Here is a 24,843-nt window from a genome sequence, read left to right on the forward strand (position 1 = left end):
TTATGTCACAATCGTTCCCGTCTCTTTCTCACCGCCTCTGTTTCACCTCTCACTGTCTTTATGTCACAATCGTTCCCGTCTCTTTCTCACCGCCTCTGTTTCACCTCTCACTGTCTTTATGTCACAATCGTTCCCGTCTCTTTCTCACCGCCTCTGTTTCACCTCTCCCTGTCTTTATGTCACAATCGTTCCCGTCTCTTTCTCACCGCCTCTGTTTCACCTCTCACTGTCTTTATGTCACAATCGTTCCCGTCTCTTTCTCATCGCCTCTGTTTCACCTCTCACTGTCTTTATGTCACAATCGTTCCCGTCTCTTTCTCATCGCCTCTGTTTCACCTCTCCCTGTCTTTATGTCACAATCGTTCCCGTCTCTTTCTCACCGCCTCTGTTTCACCTCTCCCTGTCTTTATGTCACAATCGTTCCCGTCTCTTTCTCACCGCCTCTGTTTCACCTCTCCCTGTCTTTATGTCACAATCGTTCCCGTCTCTTTCTCACCGCCTCTGTTTCACCTCTCCCTGTCTTTATGTCACAATCGTTCCCGTCTCTTTCTCACCGCCTCTGTTTCACCTCTCCCTGTCTTTATGTCACAATCGTTCCCGTCTCTTTCTCACCGCCTCTGTTTCACCTCTCACTGTCTTTATGTCACAATCGTTCCCGTCTCTTTCTCATCGCCTCTGTTTCACCTCTCCCTGTCTTTATGTCACAATCGTTCCCGTCTCTTTCTCACCGCCTCTGTTTCACCTCTCACTGTCTTTATGTCACAATCGTTCCCGTCTCTTTCTCATCGCCTCTGTTTCACCTCTCACTGTCTTTATGTCACAATCGTTCCCGTCTCTTTCTCATCGCCTCTGTTTCACCTCTCCCTGTCTTTATGTCACAATCGTTCCCGTCTCTTTCTCACCGCCTCTGTTTCACCTCTCACTGTCTTTATGTCACAATCGTTCCCGTCTCTTTCTCATCGCCTCTGTTTCACCTCTCACTGTCTTTATGTCACAATCGTTCCCGTCTCTTTCTCATCGCCTCTGTTTCACCTCTCCCTGTCTTTATGTCACAATCGTTCCCGTCTCTTTCTCACCGCCTCTGTTTCACCTCTCACTGTCTTTATGTCACAATCGTTCCCGTCTCTTTCTCACCGCCTCTGTTTCACCTCTCCCTGTCTTTATGTCACAATCGTTCCCGTCTCTTTCTCACCGCCTCTGTTTCACCTCTCACTGTCTTTATGTCACAATCGTTCCCGTCTCTTTCTCACCGCCTCTGTTTCACCTCTCACTGTCTTTATGTCACAATCGTTCCCGTCTCTTTCTCACCGCCTCTGTTTCACCTCTCCCTGTCTTTATGTCACAATCGTTCCCGTCTCTTTCTCACCGCCTCTGTTTCACCTCTCACTGTCTTTATGTCACAATCGTTCCCGTCTCTTTCTCACCGCCTCTGTTTCACCTCTCACTGTCTTTATGTCACAATCGTTCCCGTCTCTTTCTCACCGCCTCTGTTTCACCTCTCCCTGTCCTTATGTCACAATCGTTCCCGTCTCTTTCTCACCGCCTCTGTTTCACCTCTCCCTGTCTTTATGTCACAATCGTTCCCGTCTCTTTCTCATCGCCTCTGTTTCACCTCTCACTGTCTTTATGTCACAATCGTTCCCGTCTCTTTCTCACCGCCTCTGTTTCACCTCTCACTGTCTTTATGTCACAATCGTTCCCGTCTCTTTCTCACCGCCACTGTTTCACCTCTCCCTGTCTTTATGTCACAATCGTTCCCGTCTCTTTCTCACCGCCACTTCTGTCTCCTCTTTCCTACCGCTTCAAAAACGAAACGTGCGCCGGAAAACTCACAACTCCAGACAAAAAAAGTTTTGTGAGGACGTGAAGTTGTGCGGTTTGAGACAAACGAGCTGTGGGAAATAAGGGGTGGAGCGGGAGGGACCCGGCCAGCGTCAAAAGCGCCGTGAAAATCAATAAGCATCAATCCCTGACGACTCCCGCTGCTCTCCACTTCACTCCACAGCCTGCACTCTTCATGCATCTACCAAACGTCGTCTGTTTGAAACGTTTTTTCCCCCACCCCCTACCCCAACCCTCATCACTACCCCCCTCCCACCTCGCCTCCATTCCCTTGCTAGGACTCCTGCACACCCATTCTCTACCCCCCCCCCCCCCCCCATCACTACCTCCCCATCACTACCCCCTTGCCCCCTACCCCCTGCGAGGACTCTTTTTTTTCTTCTTCCAAAGTCTCTTACTGCCGTTAACCTTCTCTTTTGATGACTCCAGGGTTTCTTGTTACCAGCTGTTGTTGGACACACGAGTCTTTTTCTCTCACTTTATTTCGGTTAGTTTCCCAGCTCGGTGCGGTAAGAGGTTTGAAGCGTCGCTGTGGAACAAACGGCCTACTTTTTCTGTCTGTGTGAACTGAAGTGTTTGTGGGTTTTTATCTTTCTTTCTCGCCCTCCATCTTCCTCCTTCCACCCTCCCTCTGTCGAAAGTCGTCACGTGTCTCAGTTCTTAGTGGTGACAGCCGTGACAACGGTTCTCCAATCGCACAAGACGTGAGAAACACGAAGACTGTGTCGAAAAGCCCGTTCTTAATCGAGCCCGAAGTCGACTTCGCGAAGACTTCGCAGCGTCTTTTAACCGAAAACTCAGTGCTAAAGCTCCATGCGGTCAGCTTCGAAAGCCCACTGAAGGACAGGCTGGAAGGGCAGTATTGTTTGGTCGGCGGTCATTGACGCATACTTTTTCATCAGACGAATTGGTCTCACCCCCGACCGGTCAACTGTCAGTGTCAGATACCTTTGAAACGTAGATCTTCTGGCTTTCAATTTATCTACCAAGCTGTCAAAGTAGGACATTTAGACCTCTATATATATATATTTATTCCCCCCTCTGCTTCTTTACCTCTGTAAACTTGTAGGGGTAGTTATTTTTCGATAATGACCCAGCAACCAAACAAATAACGACCCAGCAACAGCCTGAATCCTCGATAGTGCAATGGGTTGAGAAGTTGTTCTGTTTCGGTACTACTTTTTGCGACTGAAAAGTTCCGAACGCTCTAACGTACGAAGTATACATCTCTGGAGCAAACAATACAAACATACCGCATTTAAATTAACAACTACAGGCCTGAACACATGAATCTTCATATAAAATCCATGAGTTCGGTTGTTTTCTGAATCTAGATTTGCCGTGCTCAAACGTTCATCACAAGCAATTTCCCGCAAGGCAAGTAACTCATACTTTGTCTAGCGACAAGAGTAGTTCCCCTTCTTTTCACTCAGTTTCTTCGACAACAGACTGCAATCCGACGGTCAGTTTTCAAAAATATTTCATTTAATAAACAGATCACACGCAACCAAATGCACACATCTCATCAATTTAAACAACATAAAGCGGTTTCATACACTATTTTCCCCAGAAAACTGAACTTCATACAGTTTTTAACGTTGGAACACGGGTGCAAAAGTTCGTCTGCTAGTCCCATTTGACGAAAGAACATTATCCTATAGAACACACAATATCTGCCTTTGCCGCCACAGCAGAATAACAGCATATCTGTGTACTTGATTTTAGTCCAAAATAGGAAAACTGACAAGAAGTGTTAACAGAATGGAATGATTTGCACGGAACTATACAACCGCGCATTAATTGATCGCCTGCGCAGGTTGACTGGCAGAGTGTATAGTATTCGATCAAACTTTCGCAAAAAACCTCCTCTTTTCTTTGAATAACTGAAGAAAGGAGGAATAAAGAGGTTACACACCTCGTCTCAGTGATTATAAAAAATAATGGTCTCAGTTCGCGGTCATGAAAAAGCTCGCTAAAGCTCGCATTTTTCATGATCCGCTAACTTCGACCATTATTTTTAATAATCACTGAGACTCGGCGTGTAACCTCTACATATTCAATCCAGGTCCAATTGTCCGCTGATGCCGAGAACATGTTGAAGATCATAATGGATATAGGGCCTACAGTGGAATCCCCCTTTTAAGACCTAAACAAAATCACAGAAAATCATGGTCTTAAAAAAGAGGGAGTTTTAAAATGTTGGTTAATTTACGAAGGTTATGAACAGAACATCTGAAAACCCAAGGTCTTCATTAAAAAAGGAGGAAGTCTTAAATCTAACCCCCTTGGCCGCCCTCTTCCACCCTGTGTCTTCCTCTCCCACCCTGTGTCTTCTTGGCCTGGAGCAGCCACTCCAAGAAAACAAAACAAAAACCGATGTGAACATGGATTTCTTCACCTAGGCGTAGGGTCCGTTTACTTAGTTCGGGTCCCTCGTAAGATACCCATTCTTGCTCTATCCTTTCTCCTCCTCCATCTGCCCCCCCCCCCCTCCGTCACCAAGACGAATAGAACAAATAACTTTGCTGAAGGATAGGGGCCTAAGTATTTTTTGTTAAAACTGTAAGTTCAGTCACTTCCATTTACTCGTTGACAGAAGCAGGCATTGGACGTCACTTTAGTCTGAGGGACACACACACACACACACACACACACTCACACACACACCCACCCACACATACAGACAGACAGGCAGACACACACACACACACACACACACACACACACACACACACACACACACACACACACACACACACACACACACAACCATTGTAAAAGGGAAATGAAATATTGTTGCGTACATTTCATGATCATCGTGTATTGTCTTGGTTTGATGTTGTTATATTTTCTTGAAGAAGCCTTAAAAGCTAATTTTATATTTTTAAAGAGACAATACACAAATTTGTTAACACCCACACGGAATCGCGCGCAGCCTTTACAAGCTTTCGCAAAACGTGATGCGAACCACAAAACGACTCCAGCTTACGTGTCTTAGCAGCATTAACAGCAAACTCATCAGTTACAGAGAGAAACCGTACACAATCACCGGCAGTGCCAAGAAGGCGGAGATCCCATAAGATCGTCAGCCCGAGAAGCCCCGTGTTGCCAGCCAGCCACGGCACAGCCAGCTCAGAGTCGCATCGAGTCCGCTGGTCGCCGCAGGGGACGTAATCCTGGGTAAGGGAGATAAGCCAATCAGAAGTCCCCCAAGCGACGGAAGTTGGGTGAGAGTGGTGTCCTGTGAGGGGTGGCGATTTATCGGAGTAAGCGGATTAGAGAGGAGGGAGGGAGGGGGGGGGGGGCAAGATGTCGGCGGCTGATGGTACCAAGCTAGCCCTAAGCCGTGTATGGGGAGATAATAGTGCTGCGGCATTTAGCTCATCGCGTTTGCTTCGGGAACTATATACCCTGGGCTCTCGGCCATAGTTTTGCTGCTTTTGTTCTGCCTGCATAAACCGTACACCTCTCTCTGTGATGAGATTAACCCGGGCATGAAGTGTGAATGATAACATTTGGGAATCACATGTGAACATAATACACCCTTGGTTACCTGCTGTAAAACACGGGGGAATGGGAGGCGTGGAGAGAGAGAGAGAGAGAGAGAGAGAGAGAGAGAGAGAGAGAGAGAGAGAGAGAGAGAGAGAGAGAGAGAGAGAGAGACAGAGGCACAGAGAGAGAGAGACGGACAGACAGATAGACAGACAGACAGACAGGTGTAACACAGACCTGGTCCAGCCAGACGTTGGTCACCAGCACTTGGTCCTTCTCGTCCTGTAACAAACAAAAACACAGACACGTCATTGTGACATCACTGTGACATCATCAGTGTGACATCATCATACATGATTCAACATCAAATACAACGCATTAAGACAACGTTACTTTGACAACAGTCCAAAACATCAGGTTAAACTTGAAGGGTAACGGTAAAGGTAGTCCCACAACCATTTTTTGATCGACGGGGAGCGAGATGTTAGAGTCAAGGACTCTCTGGTCGGCTTTTCATGGGGGCGGTACCCATGCCTCTCCCTTGCTGCCTCGCTGGAACGCGCTCGGTAAAATCGGGATCGAACCCACGACCTCCAGCGTGAGGCAAGCGCTCCAACCACTGTGCCACTCCGGCTCTGTCCCAAACATCACACATCATTCTAACATCAGTCACACCGCACAAAGACACGTCATTTTGACATCAGTGAGACAATATAAGATGTTTGGTGGCTTGTTGACAGACCAGCTTTTTTGTTGGTCCAAGGGGACCATATCGTCTTTTGTTTCATCTTTATCGACCAAGGCTCAGAGTCCAACACCAGTCACACCGCACAAAGACACGTCATTTTGACATCAGTAAGACAAGATCACACATCATTCCAACACCAGTCACACCGCACAAAGACACGTCATTTTGACATCAGTGAGACAAGATCACACATCGTTACCACATCAGTCACGCAACAGTCTGACATGGGCAGTATTAAGGCAAATAGATTATTCAACCGTTCTGCGAAAAGAGATGATGCAGACAATGACGCAACTTTCACGATTCAACCATTCTGCCAAGAACTACTCAGGCAGATGGAATCTAATTCGACAGAGTGGGTGAATTTCTCAGAAGCGATTTTCCTGGTACCACTCCTGTGGCTCCTTTGACCCATTGCAAAGAGGCAGCCATTTGCCAGTTCTAGCAAATATTAAAGCCCTTCCGACACTCTTCCCATAAAGCTATTCAGCGGAACAAGTCCTATTCAGCAGGCGGAAGAGTTGTGCGGTGAAGTAATAGCCTCATGCAGGACAGTAATAGCAGCAGAGCGTGTTCAATGACATATGGCCTTTTGGGGTGTCAGTTGTCGTCACTGCTGGGACATCACCGGGTCACGTGACCAGCGTAGAGAGCGAGTTAGTGATGTCATGAAATTCCCATAGCGATAATGCTGCCAATCACCGCTGACCGGAACTGACGTTTAGGCTGCCTCTATAAGCATGGGACGCGCAGTTCTTTCTCCAAAGCGCGCTCTCTCTCTCTCTCTCTCTCTCTCTCTCTCTCTCTCTCTCTCTCTCTCTCTCTCTCTCTCTCTCTCTCTCTCTCTCTCTCTCTCTCTCTCTCTCTCTCTCTCTCCATCTCAAAGGACCGGTTGTAAGAAAAGGCGACGCCTTAAACTTCTATCCTTGAAAAATAAAGTTCCATCATCATCTCTCTCCCTCTCTCTCTCGCTCTCTCTCTCGCTCGCTCTCTCTCTCTCCATCTCTCTCTCGCTCGCTCTCTCAAACAAACGCCCCCTCTCTCTCTCCATTATTCTGTAATGCTCATATTCAGTCTGTTATTGACTACGCGTCTACCTTGTGGGACTCGGCAAGTGAAAATTCATTCAAACCACTAATTAGATTGCATAAACGAGCGCTTAAAGTAGTCTTATTAAAGAAAACAACCCTATTTCAGTTAGACTACATGAACTTAGGCATTCTTCCTCTGAAGGCAAGGCTAAGTTATAATAAAGGTACCCTTATGCATAAAATTATTCATGGATGTGTACCTCAAACCATATTTTCCAAATTCACGTTAAAAACTTCACGCCAATTGATGAGACTGAACATGCCTCTGCCTAGGATTGACCTATTCAAATCTAGTTTAGTCTATTCAGGTAGCAGTCTCTGGAACGCTCTTCCGACAATCCTACGGCAAACTAGCAGCACAAACGTTATTAAGACCAGATATACGTCTTATCTCATGAAGTCTAAATAAACATCTGTTGTCGCTAGAATGGTTGTTAAAACCAACAACCGGTGCTTTTTAGCAATGTATTATTATTTTTATATACACTGATTTTTTCGAATGCAGTGTATGTCAATGGGCATGGCATTCAGTACAGCTTTGTTACGTCAGTGCAATCTACTCTATAATTCTTAACTCATGTCAAATGAACTTACATTTTTCATTTAAGCAATGTATTGTATAAAACATGTAAATTGATATGTTCTTACTTTCATTTTATTATAATCATGTAGCAGTAGTTTTCTTTACTTGCTTATTCTTAAGCAATTTTAGACTAGTCCCTCTTTAGGGCGAGGGCCAGATGTAAAAAAGCAGATCACTGCTTACTCTATTACCCTCGTTAAATAAAGAATTGTTCTTGTTCTTGTTCTTGTTCTTGTTCCATCTCTCTCCTTCGCTCGCTCGCTCTCAAACAAGGGGTGCGTGCGTGCACGTCGAGGCCCCGGTAATAATGTGGTGAAAAGGGCGCTAAGTCAAGAGTAATAGAGTAGCCCCTCAAGTGGGCTTACACAGACAGCCAGGTTTGTCCTACATCCTAGTTAGCCAGAAGAAAATGACATTTCGATGCACGTTTTGGGGAACAGCTCGGATTTTGGGATGTTCATTTCATTCTTCCTTGTTCTGCTTTCCTCCCTCACATGAACAGACCTGTTGGCTTTCCTCCCTCACATGTACAGACCTGTCGTCTTTCCTCCCTCACATGTACAGACCTGTCGTCTTTCCTCCCTCACATGAACAGACCTGTCGTCTTTCCTCCCTCACATGAACAGACCTGTCGGCTTTCCTCCCTCACATGAACAGACCTGTTGGCTTTCCTCCCTCACATGAACAGACCTGTTGGCTTTCCTCCCTCACATGAACAGACCTGTTGGCTTTCCTCCCTCACATGAACAGACCTGTCGTCTTTCCTCCCTCACATGAACAGACCTGTTGGCTTTCCTCCCTCACATGAACAGACCTGTCGTCTTTCCTCCCTCACATGTACAGACCTGTTGGCTTTCCTCCCTCACATGAACAGACCTGTCGTCTTTCCTCCCTCACATGAACAGACCTGTTGGCTTTCCTCCCTCACATGAACAGACCTGTTGGCTTTCCTCCCTCACATGAACAGACCTGTTGGCTTTCCTCCCTCACATGAACAGACGGTTGGCTTTCCTCCCTCACATGAACAGACCTGTTGGCTTTCCTCCCTCACATGAACAGACCTGTTGGCTTTCCTCCCTCACATGTACAGACCTGTTGGCTTTCCTCCCTCACATGAACAGACATGTCGTCTTTCCTCCCTCACATGAACAGACCTGTCGTCTTTCCTCCCTCACATGAACAGACATGTCGTCTTTCCTCCCTCACATGAACAGACCTGTTGGCTTTCCTCCCTCACATGAACAGACCTGTCGTCTTTCCTCCCTCACATGAACAGACCTGTCGTCTTTCCTCCCTCACATGAACAGACATGTCGTCTTTCCTCCCTCACATGAACAGACCTGTCGTCTTTCCTCCCTCACATGAACAGACATGTCGTCTTTCCTCCCTCACATGTACAGACCTGTCGTCTTTCCTCCCTCACATGTACAGACATGTCGTCTTTCCTCCCTCACATGAACAGACGGTTGGCTTTCCTCCCTCACATGAACAGACCTGTTGGCTTTCCTCCCTCACATGAACAGACCTGCCGACCCTTGTGAAACCTCAAGTGATAAATTAACTTTCTTTTTCAAATGTCAGCGTAGCAAATGGTGTTTTAGTGTAGCATTGTCTTACATTTATGTGCACATCCACATTTCGGATCATTCCCGCAAGATTATATATACATTTAAAAAAAGTTATTTCAGAGGGAAAAACCCCAACATAATGGCCACAAGAGAGCGTCTGCAGTGCTACTTTACAGTGTGCACAATGTTTTATGACACACATTCTGACCGCTACACGGAGTGACAATCACACAATCTGACCGCTACACGGAGTGACAATCACACATTCTGACCGCTACACGGAGTGACAATCACACATTCTGACCGCTACACGGAGTGACAATCACACATTCTGACCGCTACACGGAGTGACAATCACACAGTCTGACCGCTACACGGAGTGACAATCACACAGTCTGACCGCTACACGGAGTGACAATCACACAGTCTGACCGCTACACGGAGTGACAATCCCACAGTCTGACCGCTACACGGAGTGACAATCACACATTCTGACCGCTACACGGAGTGACAATCACACAGTCTGACCGCTACACGGAGTGACAATCACACATTCTGACCGCTACACGGAGTGACAATCACACAGTCTGACCGCTACACGGAGTGACAATCACACAATCTGACCGCTACACGGAGTGACAATCACACATTCTGACCGCAACACGGAGTGACAATCACACAGTCTGACCGCTACACGGAGTGACAATCACACAGTCTGACCGCTACACGGAGTGACAATCACACAGTCTGACCGCTACACGGAGTGACAATCACACAGTCTGACCGCTACACGGAGTGACAATCACACAGTCTGACCGCTACACGGAGTGACAATCACACAATCTGACCGCTACACGGAGTGACAATCAGAAGTGAGTACATGGACTCACAAAAAGGAGGAAACTGCTGCATGCTTGTGATTATTTGTTTGAGCGTAGCATTTGTAAGCTTGGCGTAACAGCGTAGCAATTTGTCGTAAAACGTAGTGCGCGACGCTGAAAGGGTACCAGTTGGCAGCTCTGCGTGACGTCATCAGTCTCCTCAATGATTGCATCTGTCCTCCAGGGTCTTCCAGGGTACTGTAGAGTTTTGTCTGCATCTCCGTTGTGGTTGGCCACAAGTCCGCGTGAATCGCACCATATGCTGGGCATCGCTGGGTAACGTGGTATGCTGTCATGTTTTCGGTGCCATAAGGGTACTCGACTTCTGACTCTTAGACGCGAGAGCTTCCCTAAATGTTGTGTACCACTAGCTTCCTTTTTATGAATTGAATTTATAAATAATGAACTGCATCGGAAAAGTGGCTTGTTAGGCTCTGCTTACTTTTGTTTATACGTCAGACATTTTGTTTGTCTAGCACCAGTATATCATCAGCGTCGATTGACAAGGTATTTGAAAGACCAAAAGCTGCTTCGTTTGCCGTTCGGAAAAAAATAGCAAAGCACGCGTTGAGATGAGCGCTCCACATAGAGACCATAATATATTCTTTCAAAACAATGGACGCCAGAAACTTCTTATTTTTCCAAAACAGTTTTCACAGTGCCAAGAAAACAATCAACGTAACCGTCATGTGTGCGACAGTAACCGTTCAGGCGCTAATCGATTTCATTGAAGCCTCTAACTCCTAGGCGCATCTTTACCCTGATAACTCTTCAAAGACTGGAAGAGATGAACACAGCGGAGGTCTGGTCGCAACACACATCAAAGACCCTGCGCTGCCGGTTATTGCTATTTGCTGAGAAAACAACTTCAGTGAGATGCTCTTACTGGAAATAGACAGATTATTTTTCGTAAATGGCTGTATCCCAACTCATGAAATAAGGTTTCGCCGCTTCTGAAATAGAGATCTGCCACTAATGAAACAGAGCTTTATTCCAGAAAGCAGTGAAGCTGTTTTGCATCTTCCTTTTCACGATTAGAGCTCTATAGCAATGAAATAGAGCTTTCTTCTTGAATTTTGTATTTTCCTTTTGGTGATGTTTTAATCGCATCATTATTTTAAAAGGAAAAGGTTGTTGACTTTGGTCCTCATCACTTGGAATGCCCTGAACATATTATTCGTCACTTGGAATGCCCTGAACATATTATTCGTTACTTGGAATGCCCTGAACATATTATTCGTCACTTGGAATGCCCTGAACATATTATTCGTCACTTGGAATGCCCTGAACATATTATTCGTCACTTGGAATGCCCTGAACATATTATTCGTTACTGTTCATGGGAACTAAAGAAACAACAACACGTAGCTAACTCGTTTTCCCTATGTAATCGTTTTTTAAGCTAAACTATGCTAGATATATATGCAAGCTTATCCTTTGAGACAAGACATAGACATTGAGTCACGTACGGTACGTCACGTAAGCTATACAGTGAACATTGAGTCACGTACGGTACATCACATAAGCTATACAGTGAACATTGAGTCACGTACGGTACATCACATAAGCTATACAGTGAACATTGAGTCACGTACGGTACATCACATAAGCTATACAGTGAACATTGAGTCACGTACGGTACATCACGTAAGCTATACAGTGAACATTGAGTCACGTACGGTACATCACGTAAGCTATACAGTGAACATTGAGTCACGTACGGTACATCACATAAGCTATACAGTGAACATTGAGTCACGTACGGTACATCACGTAAGCTATACAGTGAACATTGAGTCACGTACGGTACATCACATAAGCTATACAGTGAACATTGAGTCACGTACGGTACATCACGTAAGCTATACAGTGAACATTGAGTCACGTACGGTACATCACATAAGCTATACAGTGAACATTGAGTCACGTACGGTACATCACATAAGCTATACAGTGAACATTGAGTCACGTACGGTACATCACATAAGCTATACAGTGAACATTGAGTCACGTACGGTACATCACATAAGCTATACAGTGAACATTGAGTCACGTACGGTACATCACATAAGCTATACAGTGAACATTGAGTCACGTACGGTACATCACATAAGCTATACAGTGAACATTGAGTCACGTACGGTACATCACGTAAGCTATACAGTGAACATTGAGTCACGTACGGTACATCACGTAAGCTATACAGTGAACATTGAGTCACGTACGGTACATCACATAAGCTATACAGTGAACATTGAGTCACGTACGGTACATCACATAAGCTATACAGTGAACATTGAGTCACGTACGGTACATCACATAAGCTATACAGTGAACATTGAGTCACGTACGGTACATCACGTAAGCTATACAGTGAACATTGAGTCACGTACGGTACATCACATAAGCTATACAGTGAACATTGAGTCACGTACGGTACATCACATAAGCTATACAGTGAACATTGAGTCACGTACGGTACATCACATAAGCTATACAGTGAACATTGAGTCACGTACGGTACATCACGTAAGCTATACAGTGAACATTGAGTCACGTACGGTACATCACGTAAGCTATACAGTGAACATTGAGTCACGTACGGTACATCACATAAGCTATACAGTGAACATTGAGTCACGTACGGTACATCACGTAAGCTATACAGTGAACATTGAGTCACGTACGGTACATCACATAAGCTATACAGTGAACATTGAGTCACGTACGGTACATCACGTAAGCTATACAGTGAACATTGAGTCACGTACGGTACATCACATAAGCTATACAGTGAACATTGAGTCACGTACGGTACATCACATAAGCTATACAGTGAACATTGAGTCACGTACGGTACATCACATAAGCTATACAGTGAACATTGAGTCACGTACGGTACATCACATAAGCTATACAGTGAACATTGAGTCACGTACGGTACATCACGTAAGCTATACAGTGAACATTGAGTCACGTACGGTACATCACATAAGCTATACAGTGAACATTGAGTCACGTACGGTACATCACATAAGCTATACAGTGAACATTGAGTCACGTACGGTACATCACATAAGCTATACAGTGAACATTGAGTCACGTACGGTACATCACATAAGCTATACAGTGAACATTGAGTCACGTACGGTACATCACGTAAGCTATACAGTGAACATTGAGTCACGTACGGTACATCACATAAGCTATACAGTGAACATTGAGTCACGTACGGTACATCACATAAGCTATACAGTGAACATTGAGTCACGTACGGTACATCACATAAGCTATACAGTGAACATTGAGTCACGTACGGTACATCACATAAGCTATACAGTGAACATTGAGTCACGTACGGTACATCACGTAAGCTATACAGTGAACATTGAGTCACGTACGGTACATCACGTAAGCTATACAGTGAACATTGAGTCACGTACGGTACATCACATAAGCTATACAGTGAACATTGAGTCACGTACGGTACATCACATAAGCTATACAGTGAACATTGAGTCACGTACGGTACATCACATAAGCTATACAGTGAACATTGAGTCACGTACGGTACATCACGTAAGCTATACAGTGAACATTGAGTCACGTACGGTACATCACATAAGCTATACAGTGAACATTGAGTCACGTACGGTACATCACATAAGCTATACAGTGAACATTGAGTCACGTACGGTACATCACATAAGCTATACAGTGAACATTGAGTCACGTACGGTACATCACGTAAGCTATACAGTGAACATTGAGTCACGTACGGTACATCACATAAGCTATACAGTGAACATTGAGTCACGTACGGTACATCACGTAAGCTATACAGTGAACATTGAGTCACGTACGGTACATCACATAAGCTATACAGTGAACATTGAGTCACGTACGGTACGTCACGTAAGCTATACAGTGAACATTGAGTCACGTACGGTACATCACATAAGCTATACAGTGAACGTGTCAGCACTCTACGAGGGCTGCAAAAACCAAACTTATGAGCTCCAGATACACCCCTGCTCACACCATTTCGAAAACTACCAAAAGGGAAAATCTCATTTCTTGTCTATATCTCATTTGATTTTAATGAAAGCTCCAACTTAACAATAAATAAATGAATGATTCTACACACACACACACACACACACACACGCACGCACGCCCGCACGCAAAACACACACACACACACACACACACACACACACACACACACACACACACACACACACACACCGAGTTGTTACACGTTGGGCGTTATTACCGAAAATAGACATGTCTCCCCTAGTTTGTAATGGCAAAGCAGCACTGTTAAACAGTCATCAATGTTTGAACTCGTATTTCCTCAGCAATATAACTCTTTTAGAATGTCGTTGCCTGTCGAGGTATCAGCAAGTTTAATCAGAGAAAGAAATCACTTCGTTACAGAAAACTTAAATATAATTATATTAACAAAAAAAGGAAATGTCCGTTTTCTAAAAATAAAAAAGTAAGGTAAGAATAAAGAAGAACAAAACCTAAAGTGCTCTCCCAACGCTCCCATTTAAAAAAAAAGAAACGGTTAAAAAAGTGTACCATCCAAAAAAGAAAACAAAATGACAACAAAATGACAACATCGCTAGACCGTTAGTTTGTATACACTGACACATCATAATAACACGTGCTTGAATAAAAAGTGAGAGGCACTTTTAGAACACTTGCCGTCTCACGAACATTCGATCTTTTCCGTTCACCGCGAGAGTGGCAGACAATAACGAGTGGCGTATCAAGCACCATCACAATTTCCTCCAATCATTGGGTTCTTCATCATCTCTATCCCTCCAATAACGAGTGGCGTATCAAGCACCATCACAATTTCCTCCAATCAATGGGTTCTTCATCATCTCTGTCCCTCCAATAACGAGTGGCGTATCAAGCACCATCACAATTTCCTCCAATCAATGGGTTCTTCATCATCTCTGTCCCTCCAATAACGAGTGGCGTATCAAGCACCATCACAATTTCCTCCAATCAATGGCTTCTTCATCATCTCTGTCCCTCCAATAACGAGTGGCGTATCAAGCACCATCACAATTTCCTCCAATCAATGGGTTCTTCATCATCTCTGTCCCTCCAATAACGAGTGGCGTATCAAGCACCATGACAATTTCCTCCAATCAATGGGTTCTTCATCATCTCTGTCCCTCCAATAACGAGTGGCGTATCAAGCACCATCACAATTTCCTCCAATCAATGGGTTCTTCATCATCTCTGTCCCTCCAATAACGAGTGGCGTATCAAGCACCATGACAATTTCCTCCAATCAATGGGTTCTTCATCATCTCTGTCCCTCCAATAACGAGTGGCGTATCAAGCACCATCACAATTTCCTCCAATCAATGGGTTCTTCATCATCTCTGTCCCTCCAATAACGAGTGGCGTATCAAGCACCATGACAATTTCCTCCAATCAATGGGTTCTTCATCATCTCTGTCCCTCCAATAACGAGTGGCGTATCAAGCACCATCACAATTTCCTCCAATCAATGGCTTCTTCATCATCTCTGTCCCTCCAATAACGAGTGGCGTATCAAGCACCATCACAATTTCCTCCAATCAATGGGTTCTTCATCATCTCTGTCCCTCCAATAACGAGTGGCGTATCAAGCACCATCACAATTTCCTCCAATCATTGGGTTCTTCATCATCTCTATCCCTCACGCTGGATAAAAGGCGGGCGGAAGATTGTCATGTTTCTCTTCTTCTTCCTCTTCTTCTGCTGCGTGCATGGGGTCAAACTCGTACACTGCGTGCATGGGGTCAAACTCGTACACTGCGTGCATGGGGTCCAACTCGTACACTGCGTGCATGGGGTCCAACTCGTACACTGCGTGCATGGGGTCCAACTCGTACACTGCGTGCATGGGGTCAAACTCGTACACTCGTGTTTCAGTCACGTGTTTCAGTCACGTGTTTCAGTCACGTGTTTCAGTCACGTGTTTCAGTCACGTGTTTCAGTCACGTGTTTTAGTCACGTGTTTCAGTCACGTGTTTCAGTCACGTGTTTCAGTCACGTGTTTCAGTCACGAGTGGGGTTTATGTGTATGACCGTTTTTACCCCGCCATTTAATTTAGGCAGCATACGCCGATTTCGGGGGATTTTTGTGTCCCAGTTACGCCAGCTGGAAAATGTGTCATTGTTGAAGGTTGACTGTTTTAAAGGGTGTTTTCATTTTGGAAATAGTTTGTTTTGGTTTTCGACGGATCCTAATGATAAAAACGCGCTAAAATAGAAACATTCCGAAAATTACTCTGTCGGGTTTGTACGGGTTGTGAAAGAGTGAATAATTTCGCTTTTAGTGATTCACACTTTCCCACGTGACGTTATAGACAGTCAGTAGCGAGGGGTGTGTCTGAAACACGTGACGTTATAGACAGTCAGTAGCGAGGGGTGTGTCTGACACACGTGGAGGTGTAAGAAACTATTTTCGAGAGTTATTTCCGAACCTCGTCTATTCCACACACCGCCCTTGCATGCGTCACCAAATTCGAAATCAAATATGAAACCGCGGGACACTGTTTATTTGGAAAACAAAGACAGTAAGTAGGTCAGTCAGCTCATTATGAGCGAGGGTCGGTTAGCTTCCTCATTCCATACCGGTGATCAGTAGGTCATCCATTTTGGCTTAAGAAAGTAAATGAGACAGCAAAGTCACTCAACCATGCATAGCCCAAAGATCAGCAGCATACGACCTCCTTATTCCAGCGTCGCGGACGACGCTGGTATCTGTGGTTGGGAAGAACGTGCCTGTGGAGAATTAGTCTCCAAGCCAAAGCGCGCGGACTCTCCAAGCCAAAACAATTTCAAAGCTGAAAAAAAATGTATACGCGAAACGATTAAACACAGCTTCCTGGTGTGTTTTTTTAATCTAAGATGTACATAAATATACCACTCCGACCATAAGTAAAAGAAAACAAGTCGCGTAAGGCGAAAATACAATATTTAGTCAAGTAGCTGTCGAACTCGCAGAATGAAACTGAACGCAACGCAACGCAGCAAGACCGTATACTCGTAGCATCGTCACTCCACCGCCCGTGGCAAAGGCAGTGCCCGTGGAATTGACAAGAAGAGCGGGGTATTCGTTGCGCTAAGAAGGATAGCACGCTTTTCTGTACCTCTCTTCGTTTTAACTTTCTGAGCGTGTTTTTAATCCAAACATATCATATCTATATATTTTTGGAATCAGGAACCGACAAGGAATAAGATGAAAGTGTTTTTGAATTGATTTCGAGAAAAAAATTTGATAATAATTTTTATATATTTAATTTTTAGAGCTTGTTTTTAATCCGAATATAACATATTTATATGTTTTTGGAATCAGCAAATGATGGAGAATAAGATAAACGTAAATTTGGATCGTTTTATAAATTTTTATTTTTTTTTACAATTTTCAGATTTTTAATGACCAAAGTCATTAATTAATTTTTAAGCCACCAAGCTGAAATGCAATACCGAACCCCGGGCTTCGTCGAAGATTACTTGACGAAAATTTCAACCAATTTGGTTGAAAAATGAGGGCGTGACAGTGCCGCCTCAACTTTCACGAAAAGCCGGATATGACGTCATCAAAGACATTTATCAAAAAAATGAAAAAAACGTTCGGGGATTTCATACCCAGGAACTCTCATGTCAAATTTCATAAAGATCGGTCCAGTAGTTTAGTCTGAATCGCTCTACACACACACACACACACACACACACACACACACACACACACAGACACACGCACATACACCACGACCCTCGTTTCGATTCCCCCTCGATGTTAAAATATTTAGTCAAAACTTGACTAAATATAAAAAGACACACACAAAAAAAGACCGAGAGGAGCCGAGTCAATCCGAGACCAACCGAGAGGACGTGTTTCGCGCCGTTTCGACGTCGTTTGTTCAGATGCGGCCGGTTGGATCAGTTGCGGTCATACAGGGGCGCCTTGCACAAGAAAAGATCTTCAACAATCCCGATCATCATCATGGTACAATAATGTTTTGTGCGCCCCCATGTATGTGTTCTGTGCTAATAATGCACGGTTGTGAAATGTCCGTACACATTTTGTGGCACTATGTAATTGTTAGTGCACCCTCCTGCGGATGCTTCGTGCTAAAAATGCACTTCCATTAAAATATTGTACGCTCATGTCAGTAATATATTTTCAATTGTTTCTCTGTCAATTTCAAGTGTTTGTTTCCAATTACTTCAGTATCTCCCTGTTGCAATTCCAGGTGATTCATTATGCATGTGCCAATTTGAGGTGTTTAATTCTGATTCCTGTATTTACAGTGTAAAATTAAAACTATTGTTTTCAAACATTCCTATGACACCTGGTAATGGTTCTGTGGTTTTGTTTTTAATTTGTATTTTGTTTTTCTGCAATAAATATTTGAAATGGATCTGAGGCCGACTTACTACTTTTAGCACTCTTTTTCACCACATTCCCACGTACAGATATTGCAATATCAACTCTTCCTTTCTACCTGTTTCAAACAAGCTCTATTTTTTAATTAAAAAGTTTTTACTAAATGTCTTAACATAGAGGGGGGAATCGAGACGAGGGTCTTGGTGTATGTGCGTGTGTGTGTGTGTGTGTGTGTGTGTGTGTGTGTGTGTGTGTGTGTGTGTGTGTGTGTGTGTGTGTGTGTGTCTGTCTGTCTGTGTGTGTGTGTGTAGAACGATTCAGACTAAACTACTGGACCGATCTTTATGAAATTTGACATGAGACTTCCTGGGAATGATATTCCAGGACGTTTTATTATTTTTTTTTATAAACGTCTTTTATGACGTCATATCCGGCTTTTTTGTACAAGTTGAGGCTGCACTGTCACACCCTCATTTTTCAATCAAATTGATTGAAATTTTGGCCAAGCAATCTTCGACGAAGGCCGGACTTCCCTATTGCATTTCAGTTTGGTGGCTTAAAAATTAATTAATGACTTTGGTCATTAAAAATCTGAAAATTGTAAAAAAATAAATAAATTATAAAACGATCCAAATTTACGTTCATCTTATTCTTCATCCTTTTCTGATTCCAAAAACATATAAATATGTTATATTTGGATTAAAAACAAGCTCTGAAAATTATGATCAAAATTAAATTTCCGAAATCGTTTTAAAAACTATTTCATCTTATTCCTTGTCGGTTCCTGATTCCAAAAACATATAGATATGATATGTTTGGATTAAAAACACGCTCAGAAAGTTAAAACGAAGAGAGGTACAGACTACAGTAAAGCGTGTTATGAAGCACAGCGCAACCGTTACCGCGCCAAACAGGCTCGTCACTTTCACTGCCTTTTGCACTAGCGGCGGACTACGTTCAGTTTCATTCTGTGAGTTCCACAGCTTGACTAAATGTAGTAATTTCGCCTTACGCGACTTGTTTTTTCTTGTGGCTGTTTGATCAATTCATAGCAAGCATTGACTGAAATAAACAATTTATATATCCAGCACAACATGCAATTCATTGACTTTTGACCCTAACCTTTTAACACTTCCCAAAATAAATCTTTGGTGGACATTGCATCGACGCTGTTCATTTTGAATGAACATTTTTCTTGTCATCGTCTGCGACCTACCAGACTGGTCAGCGTAAAATAACTGGTAAGGGAGGGGGATGTCTGATGATAGGGTAGGAAACAGTGTGGTAGCACTCATCACTTCAGTCACTGGGGAAGGCTTGACAGTCTGATCGCAGGGTTAAAATGAGTGAATGGGCGGGAATAGCAGCAGCAAACTCACCCTATCTAGGTCGGAGTTCGACCCATTCCAACAATAGGGGTGACAACACACTCACCATTTAAATATCTACCTGTGTGAAGGTCATACCAATTTCGATGACAGGGGTGGTAACTCACTCACCATTTCATTGTCTGTGTTAGAATCAGACCCATTATCTTCTTCTTTTTCGCTCATGGGCTGAAACTCCCACGTTCACTCATGTTTTTGCACGAGCGGATTTGTACGTGTATAACCGTTTTTACCCCGCCATTCAGGCAGCCATACGCCGATTTCGGGGGAGACCTATTATAATAAAGATAAGGGCCACAACACCAAATACTCGCCATCTCAAGCAGTTGAGTGAGGGTAAGACCCATTCTGACAAAGAAAGGGTTGGCATCCGACTCACCATGTCAAATATCTGTGTGAGGGTAAGACCCATTTCGATGACAGGGGTGGTAACACACTCAACATTTTTATTATCTGTGTAAGGGTCAGACCCATTTTGATAACGATAGGGGCGACAACATACTCATCATTTTAAATATTTATGTTAAAGCAAGTTCCACTCTGATAACGAAAGAGCTGACAACCAACTCACCATGTCAAATATCTGTGTGAGGGTCAGACCCACTCTGATAACGAAAGAGCTGACAACCAACTCACCATGTCAAATATCTGTGTGAGGGTCAGACCCACTCTGATAACGAAAGAGCTGACAACCAACTCACCATGTCAAATATCTGTGTGAGGGTCAGACCCATTCTGATGACGAAAGAGCTGACAACCAACTCACCATGTCAAATATCTGTGTGAGGGTCAGACCCACTCTGATAACGAAAGAGCTGACAACCAACTCACCATGTCAAATATCTGTGTGAGGGTCAGACCCATTCTGATGACGAAAGAGCTGACAACCAACTCACCATGTCAAATATCTGTGTGAGGGTCAGACCCATTCTGATGACGACGGCTGTGGTGGCGTTCCGAACGGGTCTGACGGACTTCTCGTAGCCCCGCATGACGTAGTTGAGGAGCCGTTGCTCGTCGGGCAGGCTGGCCAGACGGTCCACAGGACGGAGCGGTTTCTGCAGGGGGGTGCCGTGGGGGAGGTGCCCGCGGGCAAGTTGTGGGGCAGGCTGGGGGGTGGGGTCGGCGGCGGGAGGGGGGTAGGAGACGGAGGGGTCATCCGTGTGGCTGGGCATCTGTACCACGTCCACCACCTGGATCACCTTCTCTGCGTCAGCAACACCTGTCAACACACAACACACCTGTCAGCAACTCCTGTCAACACACAACACACCTGTCAACACACAAAACACCTGTTAGCAACACCTGTCAACACACCTGTCAACACACAACACACCTGTTAGCAACACCTGTCAACACACATGTCAACACACAACACATCTGTTAGCAACACCTGTCAACACACAATACACCTGTTAGCAACACCTGTCAACACACAACACACCTGTTAGCAACACCTGTCAACACACAACACACCCGTCAGCGCACACATACCTTGCAACACCTGTCCATAATAGACAACATACCTGTTAGCAGTACGCAAACACCTAGCCTGTTAACAACATGCACACAAATAACCGTCATGAACACCTGTCAGAAACACCTGCAAGCAACAGTCACTGACATGTGTCAGAATACACCTGTCCGCAACATACAGAAACACTTGTCTCAACACCTATCCCTACCAGGAACACACAAAGAAACACCTGTGAGCAACACCAGCCAACAATACTTGCCAACAGCACTTGTCAGAAGTATAAACACCTGTCAGTAACAAACAGACACATCTTGTAATCAACGCCTGTAAACACAGCTGTTTTGAGCACTGTACTACATCTGTTCCTTTCAACACAAGGAACATTGAAGGGGGGCTTCAAATTGATCGCAATGATTTTGACAAGATGAACAACAAACTTACGGCATCCTCCGTGACGAGGGAACAACTAGGGATCACGAACTGAACATGAAAATTGGCTTGATAGTAATTGGTAAACAGATGTCATAAATGATATATACATAGAAAATTGCCTTGCCACTATAGGAGTTTGATATGAAATTGTTTTGAGCGCTCTGGCGCTGTTGGTTTGTCAGAACTGGAGATGGTCCATATTAGGAGCCGGTCTATATTAGGACCGCTTTCCCTACCGAAAAAGACAGCCCCAAGGAAAGGTTTCTTCTTTGACTACCTTATTTTTGAAATCAATGCATACCAAATGCAACTTCCGGAAAGTCATCAGAAAAAAGTACACGACAACCCCGAGTTTCTGACCCACAAAATATCTATGCCGTAAGTGCAACAAAGGAGAGGTCGGGGCTCCAAAAGGTCAAGAGGCAGGGTGAGCCGTGAAATGAAGCTGAATGAACTGCCATTCCCGCAGCCGTCTACAAAACTTAGCTGTGCCGGTCGATAGCAGTTCTGACTTCAGCGTATAATGAGCACCAAGGGCACATCTGAAGTACACCCCTTCTCCACTTTATCTTTTCCTCCAAAACCTTGCGAAGGGAAAGGGAAAAAATCCCTTCAAAAGACATTCTGACTTGAAAATCGCAGCCCCGCAGTCAAAATTCGATTTTTATTTCCTCCACAAAGAAGAGTGAGTGGCGGGGAAAGGGGAGGCGATCCGTCAGGGGCAATCACTGAGTCGCGACTCGCGGGAAGAGGTCAGCGGTTCAAAGCAGCCAGCTCCATAGCAATTGGTTCCCCATTTCACGTCACTACGTTTCAAACCCCGGGGGCCCAAATTATCCGTCTACCCTTTCTCCGTGGGGAGGGGGAGGGGGACACCCAAGTAGAATGCTAATTACGTGGGCTGAGTATGCTGGGAATGTGTAACTGCTTACATGTCACAATATATGACGAACAATGCTGAACAAGTTGTGTTTTTACCACTTTATAGTTGACACGGTTAGCGAAGAATTTATTTCAGAAAAAAAGAAGACAAAATGGCCGTCAATTTTCTACAAAGAACATTAACTAAATTAAAGTTACATTCCTTATTGTGAAAATTAACTTGATCACAATCACTAACTGGTCTATTCACGTTTTACACGGGATAAGAAGATCTGTCTACGTAATCACGTGCTAACAATCCATGGTCCGGCTCCTTCCTCAGCAGAGTGGGAATTGTGTTGAGTGGGAATTGTGTTGAGTGGGAATTGTGTTGAGTGGGAATTGTGTTAAGTGGGAATTGTGTTGAGTGGGAATTGTGTTGAGTGGGAATTGTGTTGAGTGGGAATTGTGTTGAGTGGGAATTGTGTTGAGTGGGAATTGTGTTGAGTGGGAATTGTGTTAAGTGGGAATTGTGTTAAGTGGGAATTGTGTTGAGTGGGAATTGTGTTGAGTGGGAATTGTGTTGAGTGGGAATTGTGTTGAGTGGGAATTGTGTTGAGTGGGAATTGTGTTAAGTGGGAATTGTGTTGGAGTGGGAATTGTGTTGTGGGAATTGTGTTGAGTGGGAATTGTGTTGAGTGGGAATTGTGTTGAGTGGGAATTGTGTTGAGTGGGAATTGTTTGTTAAATGTTATCCTCATATCGTTATCCGACAAACGTTATAATTATTCGTCCGCCAAATCAGATATTATATTGTTTTCAGGGCACGTTCATAAGCGTAGCTTGTAGTACTCCATTTCAGCATTTGTTTAATTGATTGTATGTGGGATTGTTATTTGTAATTTAGCTGAATAAAAAACTGTTTTAACCAATTGTTTGTTGAATCAATTTTGCAAGTGACGCCTATCTCAAAACAGCCAAATTCATCCAGCAAAAAAAAAAAAAAAGTGTCCACTTTGCACAGAATGAAGCCACTCAACTGATTTGAGGGTATGTTTCTAAGTGGAATATTACTTTAACTCTACGTGAAAGTTTTGACAGATCTATATATAGGAGGTAACTTGAACACCTTAAAAAGACATCTCGCAAAACGTTTACCGATCATGAACAAAGAATGCATATTGCTTCACACTAGGGAAAGAACGACCACAAGGGTGTTAATTTTTTACGATGCCCACTAGTAGAATGTGGGATAAGTTTGACGTTGCAGCAGGACAAATTGCAAATAAATTCGTCTCACCGCTAGAACTTATTAAATGTAGGACTCTTGCGATTAACGATATAAGCTAACGGCTTGTTGTTGTTGTGAAAGAATTATACTGTGCCAAATTCGTTTAATAACACCTTTTTAGGTAAATCAAACTCTTCACACAGTTCAGTACTGCCCTAATGTAGCGGTATAAACATCGAGAAGGGACGCCTTTGGAGAAACAAAAAACTTGAGCCGTTTGTCGATTGTATAAGGGCCGAGTTCCATGCGAATTCTGTCAAACCGGCAAACAGCGGTGGATATGATGACTTACAGACTGGGCAAAACCCAACGCTGACGATACGAATCTGATACAGTAATCTGAGTTTAAAACAAAACAAAACAAAACAAAACAAAAACTCCCAGAGACGAAAACTGCTGAGAGTTGAGGAGGCTGGGTGGGGGTGGGAGAGGCGCTGTTTTACGTCTGCCACAACACTAGAAGAAACAATCACCCGGTCACTCACTCACTCACTCACTCATTGCAGCCTTTCTGAGACATATGGTCTGCTCCAGTCTTAGTCACCTCAGCATACAGAATACAGTATTTATTGAGCCAAGTGACATTAAAAAACATTTAAAGCACAAGGAATTTCGCGTAGTGTTGGTAAAATCACGCACACACACACACCCACACACACACTGACACACACACACACATACGCCCACACATACACTGACATACACACCAACACACACACGCCCACACTACAGCAGTCACGATCACACCATCACACGCAGGGCAGACATGAGGTAAAACAAAT

At 44.1% G+C, this 24,843-nt stretch overlaps 1 protein-coding gene across 1 annotated transcript in view; it reads right to left on the reverse strand.

Annotated features, from left to right (window-relative positions):
* The window catches only part of LOC138958163 (neuronal acetylcholine receptor subunit alpha-10-like), a 48,521-nt gene extending 26,598 nt beyond the window's left edge, over window positions 1-21,923 (reverse strand). Inside the window, exons 1-4 of the mRNA XM_070329244.1 lie at window positions 21,919-21,923; window positions 21,495-21,526; window positions 20,897-21,222; window positions 5,572-5,616 (exon numbers count right to left, since the gene is read on the reverse strand). Of these exons, the coding sequence (XP_070185345.1) occupies window positions 5,572-5,616; window positions 20,897-21,222; window positions 21,495-21,526; window positions 21,919-21,923 (408 nt within the window). The remainder of the gene's footprint in view (window positions 1-5,571; window positions 5,617-20,896; window positions 21,223-21,494; window positions 21,527-21,918) is intronic.
* Between the last annotated feature and the right edge of the window lie 2,920 nt (window positions 21,924-24,843).

This window comes from Littorina saxatilis, linkage group LG1, assembly GCF_037325665.1.
Source record: "Littorina saxatilis isolate snail1 linkage group LG1, US_GU_Lsax_2.0, whole genome shotgun sequence".
NCBI lineage: Eukaryota > Metazoa > Mollusca > Gastropoda > Littorinimorpha > Littorinidae > Littorina > Littorina saxatilis.